Source organism: Sander vitreus, chromosome 7, assembly GCF_031162955.1.
Source record: "Sander vitreus isolate 19-12246 chromosome 7, sanVit1, whole genome shotgun sequence".
NCBI classification, from domain to species: domain Eukaryota; kingdom Metazoa; phylum Chordata; class Actinopteri; order Perciformes; family Percidae; genus Sander; species Sander vitreus.
The window spans coordinates 17,808,541-17,829,345 of NC_135861.1; the positions used below are offsets into that span (position 1 = coordinate 17,808,541).

At 41.1% G+C, this 20,805-nt stretch overlaps 1 protein-coding gene across 1 annotated transcript; it reads right to left on the reverse strand.

The window, feature by feature from the left end:
* Window positions 1-1,084: 1,084 nt before the first annotated feature.
* mybpha (myosin binding protein Ha) lies at window positions 1,085-20,463 on the reverse strand. Its single transcript, XM_078255068.1, has 13 exons — window positions 18,666-20,463; window positions 17,896-17,943; window positions 17,393-17,452; window positions 16,380-16,445; window positions 15,478-15,612; window positions 14,904-15,071; window positions 10,794-10,882; window positions 10,496-10,691; window positions 9,947-10,086; window positions 5,795-5,954; window positions 4,985-5,121; window positions 1,708-1,894; window positions 1,085-1,119 (listed from the first exon to the last, which is right to left on the reverse strand). Exons 1-13 carry the CDS (start codon window positions 18,883-18,885, stop codon window positions 1,085-1,087), a joined length of 1,641 nt encoding a protein of 546 aa, XP_078111194.1. The 5' UTR covers window positions 18,886-20,463.
* Between the last annotated feature and the right edge of the window lie 342 nt (window positions 20,464-20,805).

The following is a 20,805-nucleotide window of genomic DNA, read 5'->3' on the forward strand; positions in this document are numbered from 1 at the left end:
GTAGAGAGGAGAAACAAGGAGAAGAGAAGAGAGGAAATATATGAGACTAAAAAATATTAAACAATGTAATTGGCCCCTTGTTTACATGTTTTGAGTGTACAGCAGCAGGCGTGGAAAGTGATAGTGTTTCACAGTGCCATAAAAAGAAGCAGTGGTATGTCCTTTACAGTAAGATAAAACCATTATCCTTCACTCTTTAACTCTTTTACAACCTTGAACTATCCTGTGCATCCTTTTACCAGCATTTTTAGTCATCCGTCTCATCATTTATCACTGCTCAAATGTCTTTTTTTCAACTTTGTTCCTTCTTTTTCTATCTTTCCACACTCTCTCACAACTCCACACTTAATTTAAAATAAATAAATAAATAATATATATATATATATATATATATATATATATATATATATATATATATATATATACACTTTAATGAGGCTTCTGCTGTCAGCAGTTGAAATGACACTGTGAGCAAAGCCTCCTGGCACTCTGTGAAAGGCTACACCACTCGAGCATTTACAAAGCTTAAATGAAAGTGCCAATACCAAAACCCGAATGTGGCTGCCTAATAGTGAGGTTATAAATAGAAATGTTAACGCTGTAAAAACAGCAAATTTGGTATTTCTATTTGACTGACATTAATCTTTGCCACATTACCGCATCCAAAAGCAGGGCTTGAAACGTACAGTACAAGATGTACAGAGGAGGAAGGTGGAGAGGAGGGAGCAGAAGTGGGCTGACACATATGAGAAGGAAAGAGGAGGGCAAGAGGGAAGGATAAATGAGTTGTGCGTTGGTTTTATTTTGATGCTATGGGTTTAAGAACACTGCAATACATAGCTGGTCAGCAGGCCTGGGCATATTGTCTGCCAAACTGAATATCAAACAACTGTGTCAGTATCTCATACATGTATGAAAACAGTAATGAGCAGTGTTAGTAGTAACACATGATTAAAGGATATATTAAAGATACATCGTGATGATACGTTGATACGTTTGTGTCCAAAACACTGGACTACTGAACAATCAGTCCCTCTTGCACAGTATTGATATTTCTCTCTGTTCCTTACCTTTGGGTGTTGGTTTATTTGTCCTTCTCAGCTCCTGGAAGAATAACCTCTGTTGGGAGAGGAATATACAGTTTATTTATGTTTTTAAATGGATTAAAGTTCTGGTATATTATTACAGTTATAATTTGGAGTTGACCAATAACAGGTTCTCCTAATTCCCCACATGTAAAGGAATAGTTTGACATTTTGGTTAATAGGCTTATTTGCTTTCTTGCTGAGAGTTCATGAAAAAACAAAAAATCTATACCACTTTCCTGCCTGTAAGTCAGCAGCCAGTTAGCTTAGCTTAGCATAAAGACTGAAAACGGGGAAACAGCTAGCCTGGCTCTGTCCAAAGGAAACAAAACCAGTTTTTACATTTTGTTTTTTGTACTGATTAAAAAAACAAGAGATAACTCGTCAATTAGTGAACTTTAGACGGGCTTCCACACTAGCAAAGCTAACCAGCTGCTGGTTTTAGATTCATATTTAGGACACATAAAAGTGGTACCAATCTTCTCATTTAACTCTTGCCAAGAAAGTGAATACGCATATTTCCTAAAATGTTGAACAATTCCTTAAAGAGATTCTGTGACCTCAATAGATCTGGACTGTGCTCACTGAAAACGTTATACTTCATTTGTCTCTGGATACGTACGTTTGACCTCCAGCTTGCAGGAGACTGCAGCCTCTCCCTGGGCGTTCTTGGCTATGCAGGTGTACACACCGCCATCGAAGGTGCAGGGCTTGCGGATCTCGAGGGAGCAAATCCCCTGGTTAGAGATCTTACGAAACTTGGGGTCGTCACCAATGATCACCCGATTCTTCAACCACTCGATCTTAGGCTGAGAGAACGAGGGGAGACATTTATAAGCTACAGCATACCTCAACTATACCGTCCGTGTATTGTAGTAGTGTCACTCTCAGCTCATGTTGATGTTTGGAAAATATATTCCCTGACGTTTCTGTGAACAGTGTCTACTTCTTTCTATCTGTAGTCTGTGATATCTATTTACCAACACCACATGGACTTTCAGTCTTTCCTGTATCACATTGGACATCTAAATTAATCAATGTGCTTACTTCTTTTCCCAAATTGAACCTGTTGCTAGAAATTCTAATATTACACAGCAATCCTATTAATCAGAACTGCTTGTTAACAGTATTACACGTGTTTTTAAACAAACTGAACATTTGAGTAGACTGGGCTTTCAGTCGGTTGTCAGCTTGTCTTCTCAGCTCAGACAGCCTGTGCTGAGTGTGACAGTTGGGTAGAGAGTAATATAAGTCTCCTCCGGTATGTGCCACTCTGGGCTTCAGTGACACTCTCCGTGCATGGATTTCCTCATGGTCCAGCTTCATGCAAGGTGACTCTGATTATTGGATGTCAGCTCAGCTGATGCATTTCATGTTTCAACCCTTCTTCACTGATGTATGTAACATACTGTATATAGTTCTGCGTTGCTGCTTACGGAAAGTTTTTAAAATAGATGTTTCTTCTATTTTAGGAAGTTCAGAAGCTGATGCATGAGTATGGATGGTAAAGAACCATCCATATGAGTAATGTAGGTTATTCTCTGATATTCTCTAATATTAATTGAACTAAGCAGTTGATGTGCATGGTGCATCACCCAGGTGGGTGCTACACATTGGTGGTGGTGGTAGAGAGTAGTCCCACCTTCCCCCCCCCCCGAAGCGCATTGAGTGTCTATAATAAAGTGCTATATAAATGTAATTAATTATTATTATTATCAATGCATGGAATCTGAAATCAGCCCACAAAGGCGTGATGATTACTATGAAAAGGATTTGGCTGTATTGTATTTTTAGCCCAGCTAGCGGTGCTTCTCTATAGATGGAATTGTTGGTCAGTTGTGTCTGCCTAGCACTTTGGTCCAGACTAAAACATCTCAACAACTACAAACTTTCATGGTCCCCAGAGCTGCTGCGACACTGCGTTTCTCTCTTTCCTGTCCCATTATATTTCTGTCTTTGGGCATCCATGTGTTTGGATGTCACAGGGACGGTCAGTCACACTGATAACAGTGCTGCAATCTGGACGGGTGGCAGAAATAGTACCTTCTGTGATACAGTAACATCTCCACTTAGCCATGATAGGACAACAGACTATACTTATCATGGTCTCTTCTTTGACTTCCCCGCTTATCTATCATTTCTCCATTCTCCCTAACAGCTCCCAATGTAGGCTCTGCCTCTATATGGGACAGCTCTTCATCAGACACAGCAGGACAACTTATCACACTACATGCCTTTCTGCTGGACCTCCCTCAGCAGTCCTTAATGACCTGAAACAAGCACATGCTATTACACAAGTGTCCAAAGTGTAAAATAATTGAATGTATGTAAGTTATATAAAGAGAGAGAGATACAAAAGAAAGAGAGAGGAAGAGCATGCACAAGTGGGGGATGGAGACAGAGTGAGTGTTTGAGAGAGATAAATGAAACTGAAATAGTATTTTATGTAATCCAATTGTTTGTAATTATATATAATAATGTGGCTTATAGTGATGTGTGAGGAAATACCGTGGAGTGTCTGTGAATGGTTACATTGAGGGATTAACCTGTGACAGCAGTTTCACAAGTATGGGGTCAGACATGGTGGTCTGACATGGGTTAAGTACACATTCAGAGCTTGTGGGTCTCCTGTATGAAAGACGTACTGAATGCCTCTCAGTAGATGGTTTTTCTTTCACAGCTGCTACGACTCGGTTGCCTGCTGGTCCGCAGGGACAGGCACTTAAGACTCATTTAGACATAGTGTGCCAACACATGCCATATTAACCCTCATGTTGTCTTCAGGTCATTATTCAAAACATTTATATATATATATAAAAATATATATATATATGGATTTCTTTTAACCAAATTGCCCAAAAATAACATGGATGGTTCCATACAAAATTCTTAAATAAATTAATGCTGGGTGTTATATTTAATTTAATAGAATCCATTTTCCTCCCAGACCACAGATGTGATTATTTGCTGGCATTAAAAATAATGAAATGGTTTCAAAACAGTATCCTGACTAAATCTGTTGAAGTATGTGATAATCCATCAACAAACGTTTCTCTGATTTTAATTAGTCATAATTTATAACTTAGTGCTTTTTTAACTAAAAAAAATGCTATAATTTCACATAAATGAGGTTCATTGACCATGAATTCCAAACATAAGTGTAAAACTAGTGGGAATAAGTTGGAATGAAGTTGGCTAGAAGGTGTAACACAGAATTGGGTGATAAGTTATTTTTTAAGCTTTACAGCGTGCATGATCGCTGGGAAGACAACACAAGATTTAAAAGAAAAATCTCACACTTCAGATGTCCCTGAAACTATATCTACAATATCTACGGGTACCAGTCCCTCTTCTCTTGAGTCCTTGCATTGGCTTGTGTGGTCAAATTCAGGCTTGAGCCTACATCAGTTCCCCATTTGTTTTGTCTCAACTACACTGGCATGTGCAGACTGTCCAAGGACACATCATCAACTGCCTTTTCCACCTTGGCCTGCCACCTAAGGCATCTGCGTCAGCCAGACAACAGTAAAGATATGTTTAACCAGAGCAGCAGCCACCAAGAACAGACATAATAAAACTTCACATAGAAATACCAGCAGTGACATCAATACCTCATTTGAAACAGTATATCAAACGCTTAAATGATTTATCAAGGGTCCCCAGTAAGTAAGTAAGTAAAATATAGAACAAATTGTTGGCATTAGCTATCAGTGAGGCATAATAAGAATACTAGAATACTCCTGGACACGATGCACTGATAGGATATACTATAGGTGGTGCAACAAACTGCACATTAACTTGAAAGGTCATGGGCCTTACACATGAAACTATATAATGATCCATGGGCTTCTATGCAAAATGCAGTGTGTGTACGAACAGTAAGTGTACGAGTGTCTGACCTTGGGGCTGCCACGGACAGAACACAGCAGCTTGGTGGTGTATCCCACAGTGGCAGCACGGTCATTAAGGGGTGTGGTGAACTTGGGTGCCTCGCTGAAGTCGTGCTCCGGGTACTCGGGAGGCATGTAGACTATACCTGTGAACACATGGAACAAGGTTAAGATCCAGTGACGACTTCTTGGTATTTGTCAATTAAATTACAATACCTGTCTGTACTTAGTATGTAACTTTTGCTGAACAGCGGCCACCGTGGCTACAAGAGTGCACTTGATGGTTTGCAAAAAAAGTGACAGAAATAGTTGTGTCAAGACTGAAAAAAGAGTGAGAAGTTCAAACCCAGCTTACTCTGTCACTGGCCAATCATGAAATGGGTGTGAATGTCAGACCGTTAAAGAAATGGTCAGACACAGCCCTATTCTTTGCAGGGAGGCAGGCACAGGTAAACACACGCAATTGCACGCACACACACACACACACACACACACACACACACACACACACACACACACACACGCGCACACACACGCCATCTGTCTTAAAGCTATCGCAGCCTCTTAAAAGTTATTTCAGTAGTGGCTGAGCACTAGCCAAGAGAGCTAACCACATATGATTGAAGCAGTGCCAAGGTAATTTCTACTCCTCAAGTCTTCATTCTAAAACACACACAAACACACAGTCAAGACTCTCACACACTTACTGCAGCTCATGAAAGTATATGTACCCACTTGTACAGCAGCCCTGCCACTAAACTCTTCATCATATCAACATATTGACCGCAGAAGAATTAAGAAATGAATCAAGAAGGTCACCTGTCTTCTGGATGGTGGCCACCTCCTTCGTAACAGTGCTCATCTCACTGATACCCACTTGGTTCTCAGCAAACACTCTGAAGATGTACGAGTTGCCCATGATGAGGTCTGAGACCGTGGCAGTAAGCCTGTGGTAGTGCTCCAGCACCGAGAACCATTCCTGCAAGTGGAGACACAACAGACCCCCAGTTTAGTACAGCTAGATAGAAAATTATACAGTGATGTGATTATACAATCAACCCATCATCAGCCTAATATCATCAGGATGGCAGTTAGAAGATGATTAGGATGCCTGTTTTGGGCTAATTCTCTCTACTCAATGGAGTGTGATACAATATTTATGTCCTCGCCTAGGAATGTAGTCCGCGCTGTATTATTATAGGTTCTGGTCGTTATATTTTCAATGCTCCCTGGCAGCAGCATCCTCTTACATCTGGTTAGAGACCATTTCAACCATATTGTAAGTGGTAGAAAAGAGAGTGGGGAGGAGTTGATGTTTAAATACTGAAAGATCCAGGTCCCAGTCTAAACTCACAGCTAGACTTTAACAGTGGTGTTAGAGAGTCTCTTCTCTTCATCTGCTCAATGAAGTGACTCCATTGATAACCAAATACAATATGCAAAATTGGCTCAGAAGCTACGCCATAGTGGACGTGCATCTCCTCAAACAATGTAACTACTGTTATGACCCGGCTCTTAGGCCACAACAAATAGGAGACATCCCATGATAAAGTTTTACAAAAATATACTTTATTAAACCAAATCAAAGCAAATTAGACCAAATTAAAGTATTACAGGGTACCCCCAGGATTCTCCAAGTTCAATGTAAGACTTTTAAAGACCTTTTTAATACAACCTAGGATGCAATTCCCCGCAGGTACCCTGATTTATCAAGGTGTGGAGTGTGGTTGTCAGTGGTGTAAGTGTGCATGATTGATGGATGTGTGTGAGTGTTAAGTGCAGACAACTAGAGCAACATAGCCAAACCAAACCAACGGATATGAAGGGAGTGCTGAAACTGCAGGAACAACCAGGCAGGCAAAGAGAGCTCAGAGCTGCACTGCAAACAGGCTTAAATAACCTGGGAACACTCAACAATCCACCTGCAATGTCAGCAGAAGGGGAATTGCAGGGGAATCACACAGCAAACACAACACTGCAGGGTTCGTCACACTACACATTGGTATCTCCAACGCTCCTCGGGAGATAACACATGAAAACAGCAAGGCCTCGGATTGGTCAGCATGTGGTACTTGTGTTTACATTACATTACATGTCATTTAACTGACGCTTTTATCCAAAGCGACTTACTATACTGCCGTGCAAAGCGTAAAGCCTGTAACTCAATTTTGGTCGAATGAGCATTTTTGGAACATTAAAGATCTGCTTTATCATGTGGACAAATATCTTGAGTCAATTTTATTGTTTTGGGGAGCAAACTGTGTTTTGTCTTTGCCGTAACTTCAAAAGCCGTAGAGAAGCCAAGGCAGAATACAATAGATAGTTCTTTGTCTTTGTTTCGTGGCACTTCAGAATGCTGAAATTGAGTTACGGTACTCTGTAAATGCGATGCCCGCGCTGCACACGTGCGTGCGCACAAACACACACACACACAGCAGAGGACGACGCTGACATGTACCTGATTGGGAAAGATACCGCTACGCTCGTTAAGTAAGTAGGCAACAATAAAACCTAAAAGTAAATACATATCAATACCCACTCACCTGTCTACAGGCATACACATGTAGGAAGCGATATATTTCAATTAGGGCTGTTAAACGATTAATGTTTTTTAATCGCGATTAATCGAATTTCTATAGTTAATCACATGTTTTATCACATGATTAAAATTCTATTTTGCATTTCAGAACTGTTTTTATTAACAATGGAAAGAAATTCCTACCAGTGTATCTTGACTAGGAATCAAATGAATGCAAAGAAAGTGACTTTATGAACTTGATTTTAAGATTTGTATTTGTTTATTATTTATTTACTGTAAACAAAAGAAAAATGTGTGAATCTAGTCACACATTTGAATCTAGAGTCAGTATAGTGTGCAGTAACTCCTAAATAATTTTGATTACTCACTGACGTCCAGTGATCACCTTGTATCCCTTTGCAGCAGTTCCAGTTTGGCTGCTTTCTCGTGTCATACAGGCTGTGTATGCGTGCGTGAAAATACTGTCCCCAGAACTTGCCAACCGTAGTCTTTAAGACCCAAGTCTTCTACGATGCTGACAGGTCTGCAGTTAATTGCCACCCATTTTGCAAGAGCGGTAGTACTTTTTTTGGATTTGGTTTCATCTGCAGGTCGACAAGTAGCACTCTCCAAAATAGTGCTTTGCCTGAGCCCGCTAGCATCAACCTGAGTCACGTCAATTGTACTACTATGCTTAGCTCGTCAGTGGTAGGTCAAGCTTGACGTGCTTCAGTGATATTGTAATTCGGCTTTACACAATGTGCATATGACTTTCAACCCATCCGGGAGTGGAAAATAAAAAGTGCCATTCAGAGTTGTGTTGCTGCTGTCTTTCTTCATCATGCCTGCAGCAGCAGGATTTGTTACGAGGAAGTTTGGCAAAGGGTCAAAATAGTAGCCTGTTAGGCATGACGCAAAGCTGAGTGAAGTGAAAATAAATTAATAAATGGCGGCTTGCGATTAAAAAAAATGAACGCGTTATGCTCAGCCCTTAATCGCATCGCGATTAACGCGTTAATGCTGACAGCCCTAATTTCAATCTCTGTCTGGGCGCAGTCCACTCTCGTCTACCGTGCTGTTTACACAAACACAGCTCTACTCTACTCTAAATAGTGAATTTTGACAAACAAGCTAAAACAAAAGCTGTTGGTTTGTAGTCTAACTGTTAATCTTAGTTTGCCACAAATCTTGAAATTTGGACAAATTCTTGTAAACTGAACTGCTGGCTAAACTAACCATCCTCTCTGCAGAGCATCTATGGATGTATTATAAGACCAAAACAAACCAACGTGGCTACTTAATATGCACGTGAATGATGGCATCTTTATGTTCACGTCTTCATTCTTGCAATGAGTAAACTGGGTGGTGATGGCCCAGTGGATATGACACAGTGCCTCATATCCAAACAGAAGAACATGCTTTATATGCATTAAAACATCAAACACTCTCATTCTTAATTCTGACGTCTGTCAGAGAGAGTGTGTGAATCAATCATGCAACTGCCTGTGTGGTACTAGTATGAGTATGAAATACAGAAAAAAACTTATTGATATATCATTTTCATATGATGTTGATAAATGTGAGTCCATTAGGGTTAATATTGCTTACATTTTAAGTAAAAGTTATCATTGTTATCATAACATTGTGCTATAAAATAGAAGTTAAGGTCTTTTGCCTTGTTAGAATACAGTAACTTCCGAAAAAGGGTCAAAGGTCAAATTTGAGTTAAATTTCTTTTTTTTTTTACAAAAATTGAAAATTACAATACTATACCTATAACTCAATTGTCAGGACATTAAGATAACTTTAAAGTCATTTTTCTCAGTTTCACACTCTGGCGAGTTAAGGTCTTTTGCCTTAGTAGGGCAGTATATATGTCAGAGGCTGCACGCCTCTGGAGCAACTATGGATTGAGTGTCTTGCATCATTGGTTGATGTATTGCAGTATCGCAAAGGGAACTGAAACCAGATCTCCCACGCCAAAGGCATGTGTCATATCCACTGGGCCATCACCACCCAGTTTACAAGTTTCAGATGCCAGTAGATGTTGTTTAGAGTGAATACAACATAAAGAAAGTTGAAAAAAGGTTCAGTTATCTTTTCCTTTTCCACTGCAAATCGTGACTCCCACTTTCCACCACAGTGAATGAAACAATGTAGCCTCAATACAGCGACTGTCGAATTCAGTGAATAAAAGAATCTAAACACAGCTACGATGGGGGATATAAATAAAGCATGTCAGGCCTGATCATATACGATGCATCTGTCTAGTGTTGTGGTGGTGCTTTCAGCATCACTGGGAAAAATCAGACACTGAACTATACTGTAAATCGAAACCTACGCCATAGGCATCTATGGCGGGACTCCCGTTAACCTCTTGCGTAGAGTATAAATCCGGTTTATGTCTGCAACTTCACACTGACAAACCAGTCTGACAACGTGATTGGCCCTACCCCGGTTTTTCTGTCTGCCTTCTGGACGGTGTATCCAGTGATCTCTGTGTTGCCATTATCCTTGGGAGGGGTCCATTCCAGAGCAGCGTTGAAGCCCCAGGTGTCCACCAGCTTCACACTGGCAGGATTGCCAGGCCGCTCTTAGGAGACAAATTACTGTAAGTATGTATAAAAGATTAAAATCATTACCAGTGTGTTCCTCAAAGCATGAAAGGTGCCTGCTCCCAAGATCAAAAGTAAACCATAAATGTGTATGCTAATGCCTCTAACGTGAGGCCAAACATTTTAACAGCAGCAGCTGACAGCAGGATCAGAAGACATCATTGTTAGAGGTGTGATCTATGTTGGCTAGTGCTTTGAATTTCTGCTGGAGCAAGTCACGAGTCTCAGAACCAACAAGTCATCAAGCCAGCTGCACAACCATCTGAGCAGATTCAACAGGGAGGTCTGAAATAAGTCCACTTTCACACCTGTCACACACTCGCATGTGCATCCAAGTGTGTCGTTTGAGTGTGTGTGTGTGTGTGTGTGTGTGTGTGTGCGGCTCACCCACAATCTGAAGGGTGATGGTGGCTTTGTCTTCAAAGCTGTCCACTTTAACGGTAATCTCGTAAACACCAGAGTCCGCCCTCTCAGCGGTGCGAACAAACAAAATGCTGTCCCTGTCACTGTTCCTGATGCTGACTCTCTTTGTATCCACAGGCTGACCGTCCTTCAGCCAGGACACCGCAGGTTTGGGCTTTCCCTGAGGAGTTGGAAAAAGACAGACAAGTCTGTAAAGTTTTCTGTGCCAACTGTACATGTTATTCATGGTCTATACATATGGTGTGTGTATGTGCTGGCTTACAAGGAAGGGGATGACCAGGTTGATCTGCTCTCCAACCTGTTTAACAGTGCGTGTTCTGAGAGCGCGGGGAATCCGAATCTTGGGACGCTCTGAAACACAAGAAGTTATACATGATAATCTTCTGCCTCATCCATCATGTGTTTTGACTATTTTATCGACATAACCTGGATACCTACATAAATAAATCGTCCACTTGACAACATTTGCTAACATTACCAGCCAGCAGCGTACAAATTGTGTGATGTCCACTTCCTGTTTGTCATGCTCAAAATGTCAACAAGACCTAAATAGGTCAGCCACTGCGAGGCAAAGCTGACGAGACAACACGACTGAAGGAGCTAAAATGAACCCCCAAGCTGGTTCAAACTCATCACAAAAAATCTATTTTAATAATTTTGATAGTAAACTTATTGGTACACGTGTTCTTTTACTTTAGTCTTTTAGAAAGGATGTTGATAATACTGTGTGATTTCAAGCTGCAACGATTAGTTGATTAATGGTTAAATAATCTGCAATTATTTCGATAATCTTTTTATCATAAATTTTTAAGCTAAAATTATAAACATTCTCTGGTTTCAGCTTTTAAAATGGGACAATTTGCTGCTTTTCTTTTGTCATAAATAATTGAATTTCGGTCTTGGACTCTGGATCAGACAAAACAAACAAATTGAAAACATCACTGTGGGCTTTGAGAAACTCAAAATGACCATTGTTTTCCCCTAGTTGGACATTTTAGAGAATAAACGAATAATCGATAATAAAAATAAAAATAATTGCTGCTTGTAAGATAAATATTATTAACATTGACACTTTTCGATGTATCCTACTTACACAAAGACAAATATACATATAAAAGAACATAATAATAGATAACACATGGATAAAACTAAACAAAAAACATTTGCTATTAAACTTCATAAAGGGTCCACCATCTGTGTGATTATTAAAGTCATAAATAAATCCATGTCCCAGTCTTATTGATGATAATGAGTAGTCATACAAAGAAAGGACACAGGAACTCAAGCTGAAGACAGTTTCTGTGTGTGAGAGGAAAAGTACAGTATCTGGGCAGAGAGAGACAAAAGAGGAAGACCCCGCATCTAGCAGCTCTTAAAATAGCTTTGGTGACGAGAAACATGGATAAACCCTGACACATGTTGTCTCATGGAGAAGCAGCAGGAAGATGTCATCACACAAACATCACATCTAGAAACACTGAAGTACCACAGATTGGAAAAATCAATTGGGTGTACTCTAGCTGTGGATAAAATGATATGGAAGAAATTGCACCGTTGTTGGCACTTGGGTCATTCACTTATCCACTATGCTGGATGACCAGGTGCTAAGTATCAGAAACATCATCCCTTGCATGTATTGCATAAGCAGCAAATGTCTGAAAAGCTCTCTGGGTTTACAGGATACATCAACCCAAGCTGCTGCCCTCCATCACCCCCCTCACCCTGCTACAGCCTCTGTTTCTCCTCATCCACTCAAAATCCCCTCTTACACTCCCCATTGACCTCCTGTCCATCTTTTTGCTCCCCTTCTAACCAGGTGTCTTTCCCAGTGTGTCTCATCCTCATTGTCTTAGCATTTGTCACCAAATCATTGCTACAGAGGCTGATATCCAGCTCCTGGAACCATCATTCCCCATTTGGATCAGGTCTCCCTCCAGATTTGGCTCAAACGGTAATCCCTGCTAATCAGCACACTTCCCAGCAATGCCAAGTGCCAAGCATCCAGCAGCCGGCAAGTCCTCCTACAAACAATTTATAATCTGTCTTTGTCTCTGGATAAAGTGTCTTTGTGGGGGGCTTTCAGCATATGCAGGATAGTGTGTCTTTATCAAAAGCTTGTACATGTAGATGGGTGTCTGGTCAGGACAGTGTGTGAATGACACACAGCTGAATGTACCCCCCAACAAGCCACCCAGAATCCATCAATTAGGCTCATGTGTCGCTGCCCTCAGTTGACCAGCAGTTCTGGTGGCATGACTGCATTTCTCGCAACAGTTTGAGCCCCGACCAGGAAATACACTCAGAGACAGTAAGCTGTCCTTCTGAGAGTGGATAACTGGGGCATGTTGGCTCAGGTCTGCACTACGTAAATGTGACTTGTGAGTGCTGATGGAAATTCTCCAGTAACACATTTGTAACAAGGCAGTTTAAACAAGCAGAGAGGAGGTTGACAGATAGTAGTAGAAACATGAATAAGGGTTCATGTGTCTTTTGAAGCCGTTTTCTGCATTTCTTAACACAAACTAGCATAGGAGATATAGGGCCCTATTTTAACGATCTAAGCTCACGGCATGAAGGGCCTAGCGCAGGTGCGTTTAGGGCTTGTCCAAATCCACTTTTGCTAGTTTGACGGCGGAAAAAAGGGTCCGTACGCTGGGCGCATGGTTCAAAAGGGTTGTACTTAGTGTCTTCATTAATTGATAGGTGTGTTTTGGGCGTAACATGCAATAAACCAATCAGAGTGTCATGTCCCATTCCCTTTAAAAGCCAGGCGCGTTTGTACCCTGGTGCATTGCTATTATGATGGCGGATTTGCACCGTAATATCTTTATTTGTAATCTTTTGCATGTTTGTGTGCTGCTGTGCTTCCTTGTGTGTGTGTAACAGGCATAGTGTGCACGCTGTGCACGAGCCTAGGCACATTTTACTAATTTGCTGTTAAAGTAACAATGAAATGCTGCACTATTGACTTTAGACCAGGTTGTTGGTCACCGGCGCGATCACTTCCCGCTGCCTCAAGATAGCATTACACCAAGAATTCACCTGAACACACCTCCCTGTAAAACCAGCACGCACATGGGCGCAAAGATGGGCGCAGGTGCATTTGCTATTTAAACGACTCGGGCGCTGGACTGGAAATTGACAACTGCGTCGGGCTTTGCGCTGCGCTGTGCCGGTTGCAAGATAGGGCCCATAGTGGCTAATAATTCTAATCACATAAAAGGGACTTTGGAGTGAATTGTAAAAAGGGCATAATGAGAACTCGTTATATTATGGACAGCTTATTTATTGCAAGACTTCAAGTGATACCCGTGCCAGACGGTACGACAGCTAGAGAGCTGCCACCATAAATTTAAGTGCGAAAGTGACAGCGAGGTCACACTGACAGGAAGTCAATAAAAAACATGGCTGCCAGATTGCTCATTAGCCAAATGTTTCTCTTTGCCTGACTCAGTCTTCCGTTAAATCATCTTGAAGACGGATGAAGCAGAAGCCATTTAAGAGCCAGACAGTTGCAGCACCCATGTTTAAGACTATATGGTGCAGTGGTGCAACAGGAAAGACTTTTTACCCTGGATCTATCCTGGATCCTGGATTTTATCCTTTGGATGTCTGTGTTCTACTAATGTGTACATACATTTTAATTGCAAAACAATTCATACACATATACGGTATATATGTGTGTGTGTGTGTATATATATATATATCTACACACACACATTGTAAAGTTTTATATTTGTAAAGCACTTTTTATTCATGGATTTTGATAAGCGCTAAATAAATAAACTTCATTAGTTTCTATTATTCTTGTTAGCTTTACATTTCTTTTAGTCATTTAGGGCGCTACCGGTGAGAATAAAGGTCCATAGACTGTTGCTATTCATTTAATTAAAAGAAAAATGCATGTACAAAATCATTGAGTGCTTCACCTTCTTATTTGTGATGTCAAACCTGCAGTAATGACTGAAGATGTGTGTACAAGTGTAAGCATGATTTACAGCTAATGAAAGGTCTTGTCAGCACCAGTGGGATTTATGTGCATCCATCTGTGCAGTCCATCTTAGGCCCCCGGCAGTTAATACCATCTCTACCTCGCTGCTTGCAGCATGAGCATCTTTACAGATAGGTCATAAGTTACTTATAACCACAAGAGAGCTCCTGATAAAGAGGTTGGAGATAGACATGTTAAAAGTTGTCTTTACAGAAACACTACATTTTAGAGTAATCCAATGACATTTTCCACACTTTTGGACACAGTTATACTCATGTACAGCCCCACAGAAGATAGGTTACACATGGAAATTCCCCTTGGGACACTTAGTGGTCTGTTGTACAGCCTGTGAAATTGGCTGCTACATTGGCTGCTACTCACCGCCAATCTCATGGATGGGCACAGGCTCAGCAAGTGTACCAGGTTCACTGCGGCCACCGGGGTTTACGGCAACCACGCGCACATGCAGCAGGTCACCGGCTGTCAGATTCTTGATGCAGTAGCGGTTAGCTGGGGTCAGCTCCTCTTGAGCTACAACCCAGTCTTTTGCTGCAGGGAAACAGTTTTTGTGTTAGTATGTAGCTTTTTGTGCAGTTTGAAGTAAACATGTCGTCAACATTTTTATTTTTACATACACAATACTCCTGAAAATTTCTTCCATTTCGAAAGTGTAAAACATCCCTTAATGGGACATGGTAAGTGGTTTATCACCTGTCGACACAAGTTTACAAACAACCTGTCCATAAAGAGTACACTTAGGCTGCCATGATGAAATCTCAGAAGGCATGCTGTCATCTGAGCAAACGAGCGCTTCTAAAAGTGGTGAGAGGAGATACAGTGACAGCCGGTGAAATGCTGCCTGCCGTATACGGCCTGGACACAGCGATGAGCTTGTCCTCTGACACTCTGGGGACAGGTGCAGCCTCACATACATACTGTACATACACAGACTTACTTCCATCCTTGCAGTACTCTATGGTGTATCCGTCCAGGCCGGAGTCTCCGATCGTCTCTGGCACGTTCCATTTAATGGTGAGGCTGTTGTCGTTCACATCATCCACAGAGACATCCAGAGGAGCGCTGGTAGGGACTGAAGGAGGTTCAAACAATGCAGATAAATTAAGGGTTGAAGTGGACAGTAAGATGAGCTGAAATGACACTGAAAATACCCACATACTCTCCATTCTACAACATGATTACATGTAGGGCTGCAACTTCTGATTATTGTCTCAATTAAATGATGTATCATTTTGGATAAAATTTCCATCACAGTTTTCTTGAGCCCGAGATGCCGTCTCAAGCTCAAAAAAAATTTATATTTACATTTATAAGACAAAGAAAAGAAGCAAATCAACTTAAAGATTAAGACAAATTAAGTTTTGCTTGAAAAATAACACTTAAAACAATAAAACGGTATCGAAATAGTTGCAGATAATTATCTTGGACTATCGACTAATCAATTATTCAACTAATCATTTCAGGTTTTTCTCTCAAACCTATATACAATTGGGCACATCCCTTACCATAATGAGTAGTCACCTAAGTAGAGCTACAATTAGTCAATTAATTGATTAGTTGATTGACAGAAAATTAACTTGCAACTGTATTGATTACCAAATTATGGTTTTAGTCATTTTTAAATCAAAAGTGTCAAATATTTGCTGCTCCCATCTTCTAAAAAGTGAGGATTTGATGCTTTTCTTTGTCATACATGACAAAAATGTATGACTAAACTGAATATATTTGACTTCAGAAGAGAAATGTTCAATTTGCTCCCATTATAACATCTGTCAGTGACCATGATTGTGCGTTCAAAGCAGGATCAAGCTAACAGCGGAGTGTAAATGTTGGTGTTACCTGCAGGAGGTGGGGGCGTGGGGGCCTTTGGTGGCTCCTCAACTGCAGCAGCTTCTGCTGGAGCAGCTAGCATCAAACAAGCAGGAGGTTATTGTTGTTTTAGAGACAAACACCAGCAATGAGGACCTTATACATATCCACAGCATCTTTCCCATATAGTGACATTTCAACCTGTCAATCACTGCAGATTTTCACTGGAAAATATATCAAAGTTGCGTTAAAGTGCCCATATTATGCTCATTTTCAGGTTCATAATTGTATTTTGAGGTTGTACCAGAATAGGTTTACATGGTTTAATTTTCAAAAAACACCATATTTTTGTTGTACTGCACATTGCTGCAGCTCCTCTTTTCACCCTGTGTGTGCAGGTCTCAGTTTTAGCTACAGAGTGAGACATCTCACTTCTGTACCATCTTTGTTGGGAGTCGCACATGCGCAGTAGCTAGGTAGGATAACATCAGCTAGCTAGCTGTTTCTCTAACTTCAGTCAGTACAAGGCAGGATAAGCCGGTAGACTTCTTCTAAAGGAGGGCGCACTTCCAACTTTGCCTGGAATACCTGCAGAATAGGGACATGTAAGTGTAGAGTAGACTTTTGTAGATTATGGTGAACTTGTGTGTGTTGTAGCAGTGTTTTGCCATTGAATTGGGCTAACCGCTGGCATGCTAGCGTTTCGGCTAGTGACGTAGAAAGCCCTGCAGATTTTGACCAGCTCACCCGGAGACTGAAGGCAGGTTACATTCAGAAACCCGTATCTCACTCAAAACAGCATGGATGTTTGTTTTTTTCCAAGTTTGTATGCGTGTGGAAGCACCAGAGACACAAAATAACACCCCAAATCCCAGAAAAAGTGATTTTTTCATAATATGGGCACTTTAAGAATCCACTAGTCCTCACACCTGGGGGAATGGATAGCACTTGTTCAATGAATTTTTCAATTAAGCAGTCATCATTGTTTGCAGTGTATTTTGTGGTTGAGTAGTAATGTTGTTTCTATGGTGGTTTATGTTTACTGTCTGCGGGAGCATCTGCAGCGGGAGCAGCGGCACCGTCTTCAGCAGCAGGGGCAGCAGCTAGCGTTAAAATACCATTAGGAAAGCCAATTAGTGACTTACATTATGACATTAGTCATGCAGGTAATCAATCAGTTTCAAGCTTAATTGATCAAGAAACACTCCACTGAAGCAAGCAGCAGTACAGAGCAGTGGGGACGAAACTTCCGGTATTCATAGTGACAAGAACAAATGGTTTTATGACCCAAAAAATTACTCATACACACATTTTGGAGACAATGTAAGACATTTACACACAGTCGAATACCATCACATGTCCAGAGTATGTACAGTATGTACAGAGCACAAAGATAAACTTACACATGATAAATGTACAGACAGAAATACCAGTAAACACAACAGATCATGAGCAAGAAACACACACACCATGTACAGTGCAAAGTGGGACACACACAGCATGCATTACAGCTTGTGTGTGTGGACCGCCTGTGGTTTGGGTTTACCCTCAGTAGGAGTCGTTGATTCGGCTCTTTCCTCAGTGGCATCAGCCGAATTTAAGGGTTACATGTTGAGGTTAGCAGGCAAAAACAATACCAGTCACCCGATTACCATTATCCACTATTCATGTAAGTCCCATGGATGTTGTGCTTCTACTTGTTCCGTTACTTCTTACAGGAAGTGTTACCCAGGTTGTTACTGCAGGATGCAGCAATTAATAAGAAGGCTACTGAATTTAATGGCTAGAAATTGGTCATTAACGATAAGATTTACCATTAGCAGCAAGCAAGTGTATTAATTGTTAGGTACCTGTTTGCAGGTAAAGAGATATACAGTAGACACAGGAAAAATAGGTACATAAAAGGCATTTTTGTAGTTATTGGTGTTTTTCTCTCATCAAAGTTTGGAAAAGTGTAATGACTTCTGGGTGACAATTTATTCTATAGTTTAAATATTGTCCTAATTTGCAAAGCTGCAAAGCCTCAACCACTGATAACCTGCATGACGAGTCCACAGACCCTCATGTTTACACTGTACCTTGAGATGCAAGACATTAGAGGATATTCAAGCTGCACCGTGAATGAAGGCTACTTTTCAACAAGTAACGGGTTGGGTTTAAGAGTGATGAAGCATGCGTTATTACTCCAGGTCGGTTACACGTCAAACATGTTAGCTAGCATAACCTAGTATAATATTAGTAAAGTTAGCCTAACAGTTAGCACTTCATTCCTTGTTCAGTGGGCATTTTCGCGAATATTTAGTCCCAGGGTACCTGGAGCGCTTCCTTCAGCAGCGGGGGTGTCCTCTGCTGGGACGGCAGGGGCTGCTTCTACCTCCGGTGCAGGAGCAGCCTCAGCTGGAGCAGTTCCCACAGGTGCAGCCTCTACAGGTGGAGCCTCTACAGGAGCCGGTTCAGGCTGCGGGGCAGGCTCAGGTGCTTTCTCGGCAGCCTTCTTGGCTGGAGACTTTTTGATGGGGGCAGGTTTGCCTGGCATCGTGCTGACAGGCGGCCAGTCCTCTGGATAATAGAGCCATGAGGGATCTTAAGAAATATATAGCGTGAGGGTTGGCGGGCTCGTAGACAACTCCACCCATCATCCCCTGATTTAGACCCCCCTCCCCACTGCAGTCACATCCTCATCTCTGTTAGGACCTGTAACCTATGCAGGCAGGAAGACCCTGGCTTGTTTTACTGTACACGTTTTTTTTCCCACATGTGCACGCGAATAAATGTAAGTAATTCCAAATAACATTTTGCGTGTACAAAAAGCGCAACAGATAATATGGTATACAGAAGTATTAGCGCCCCCTAGTGGATATCATCATGTAAACACAGCCAAGACAGGTAGTGATGTGACGAATGGCATGACTTTATTGTGTCCATTGTTCACTGTTAGACATATGGGATTTGATGTGATTATAGACATGCCATACAACCATTATTAGGCCCCCTTTTAAGTGCTCCTTCCCACTGGAGGAAGACAATAAAAACAACGAGGACGCCGTTTTCTGCATACAGGGGCCATGCCTTCTCTTTGATCTCTACACATTTTAGTGATTGTTGTCGCAGATGCACTATTTACAGTGTTTACAATAGTGATGTCATGTACAAAAGAGAAAGAAACCTTTACAAATATTTGCATAAGAAAAACAAATGTATGCTCTTAAAAACAACATGAAAAGAGGAAAATATCCAGTTAATAAAAATCCCTCCTGTGATAGGGTTAAGTGTGTTAGGTCCAATGAAACGAAACTTTAGGAGCATATCAGGGCTACATGCATCCACATTACATCTCCAGGCTAATATCTGTTCTTACACTGCTTCCAAACTCTCAGGCAATTCCACAAAGATGTCAAGTCTTTCACTCTTAAGTTTAAAATGGTGTAAAACTGCATGCAAGCAGCCCAGTCATGATACACATTCTCATCTATTGCAGAGCTAACTGACACACACACACACACACACACACACACACACACACACACACACACACACACACACACACACACACACACACACACACACACACACACACACACCCACACACACCATCTTAACTAACAGCTTATCACCATGCTAAAGGTTAAAATTGATAACCCACACTCCACCAAGATCTGGGCATCAAGAAGATGACATTAAAGTGACATCCGAGTAGGTAAGAGGAAGTGATGATGTTTCCTCTAAATAGAGGCCTCCGTGTGGTAGATTAAAGCACCTCGAAAGCAGCTTTAGGCCAAATTGTGTTTTAGGCACAGACAGACTTAGGCATCATGTCTCTACTTTACACCAGCACCCTATTGGACAGTAGAGGAACATCCGGACAGAATATGGCAGTCTGAGGTACTTCAGGGTCAAAGGGGCACAGGCTGAAAGGTTTAAGAATATCTCTACGACCTACAGTTTCCTCCTCTTAGACATCTTTTTATGCTTTCTTCTTTCATCACATGACACAACAGTCAAGATGTGAGCAATAAATACTCTCTGTAATCTAGTACTCTAACATATATTATGTGCAAACAAACAAAGAAAAGAAATAGAAGGAAGCCACTTGACACAATGAGTTTCAACCTTTCTTACCGGCTGTTACGGTAACTCTTAAAATAAAGCAAGAGAAGGAAACTGATTTCTACAGTTTGAAAAAAGGGATGCTATCAAAGATATAAAGAGCAAATGCAACGAGGAAGGAAAATGTTTTTTGTACACATTCTTATCACTTGATGGCAATTTTTTTCTCCACTTCCCCTTGTGGGATGATGAATGATCAAAACAGCGATGACAGAAGTGTAACGCCGCTGTCGATAATGGCATGTTAGGTATACTGTAGGTAAGAGCTGCTGTGTACAGATGATCGTTGAACATCACTCAGTATAAAATCCTACAAAATCAAGATTTTTAAAGCTGTATCCTCATCTAT

What these genes read in the sequence shown, in the direction of transcription:
- mybpha (XM_078255068.1), bottom strand. Translation starts at nt 18,885, where the DNA reads ATGCCAGGCAAACCTGCCCCCATCAAAAAGTCTCCAGCCAAGAAGGCT. An exon ending in GCCCATCCATGAGATTGGCG is followed by an intron (nt 10,883 to 14,903) that starts GTGAGTAGCAGC and finishes CTTGTGTTTCAG; the next exon opens with AGCGTCCCAAGATTCGGATT. An exon ending in CATCACCCTTCAGATTGTGG is followed by an intron (nt 10,087 to 10,495) that starts GTGAGCCGCACA and finishes TTGTCTCCTAAG; the next exon opens with AGCGGCCTGGCAATCCTGCC.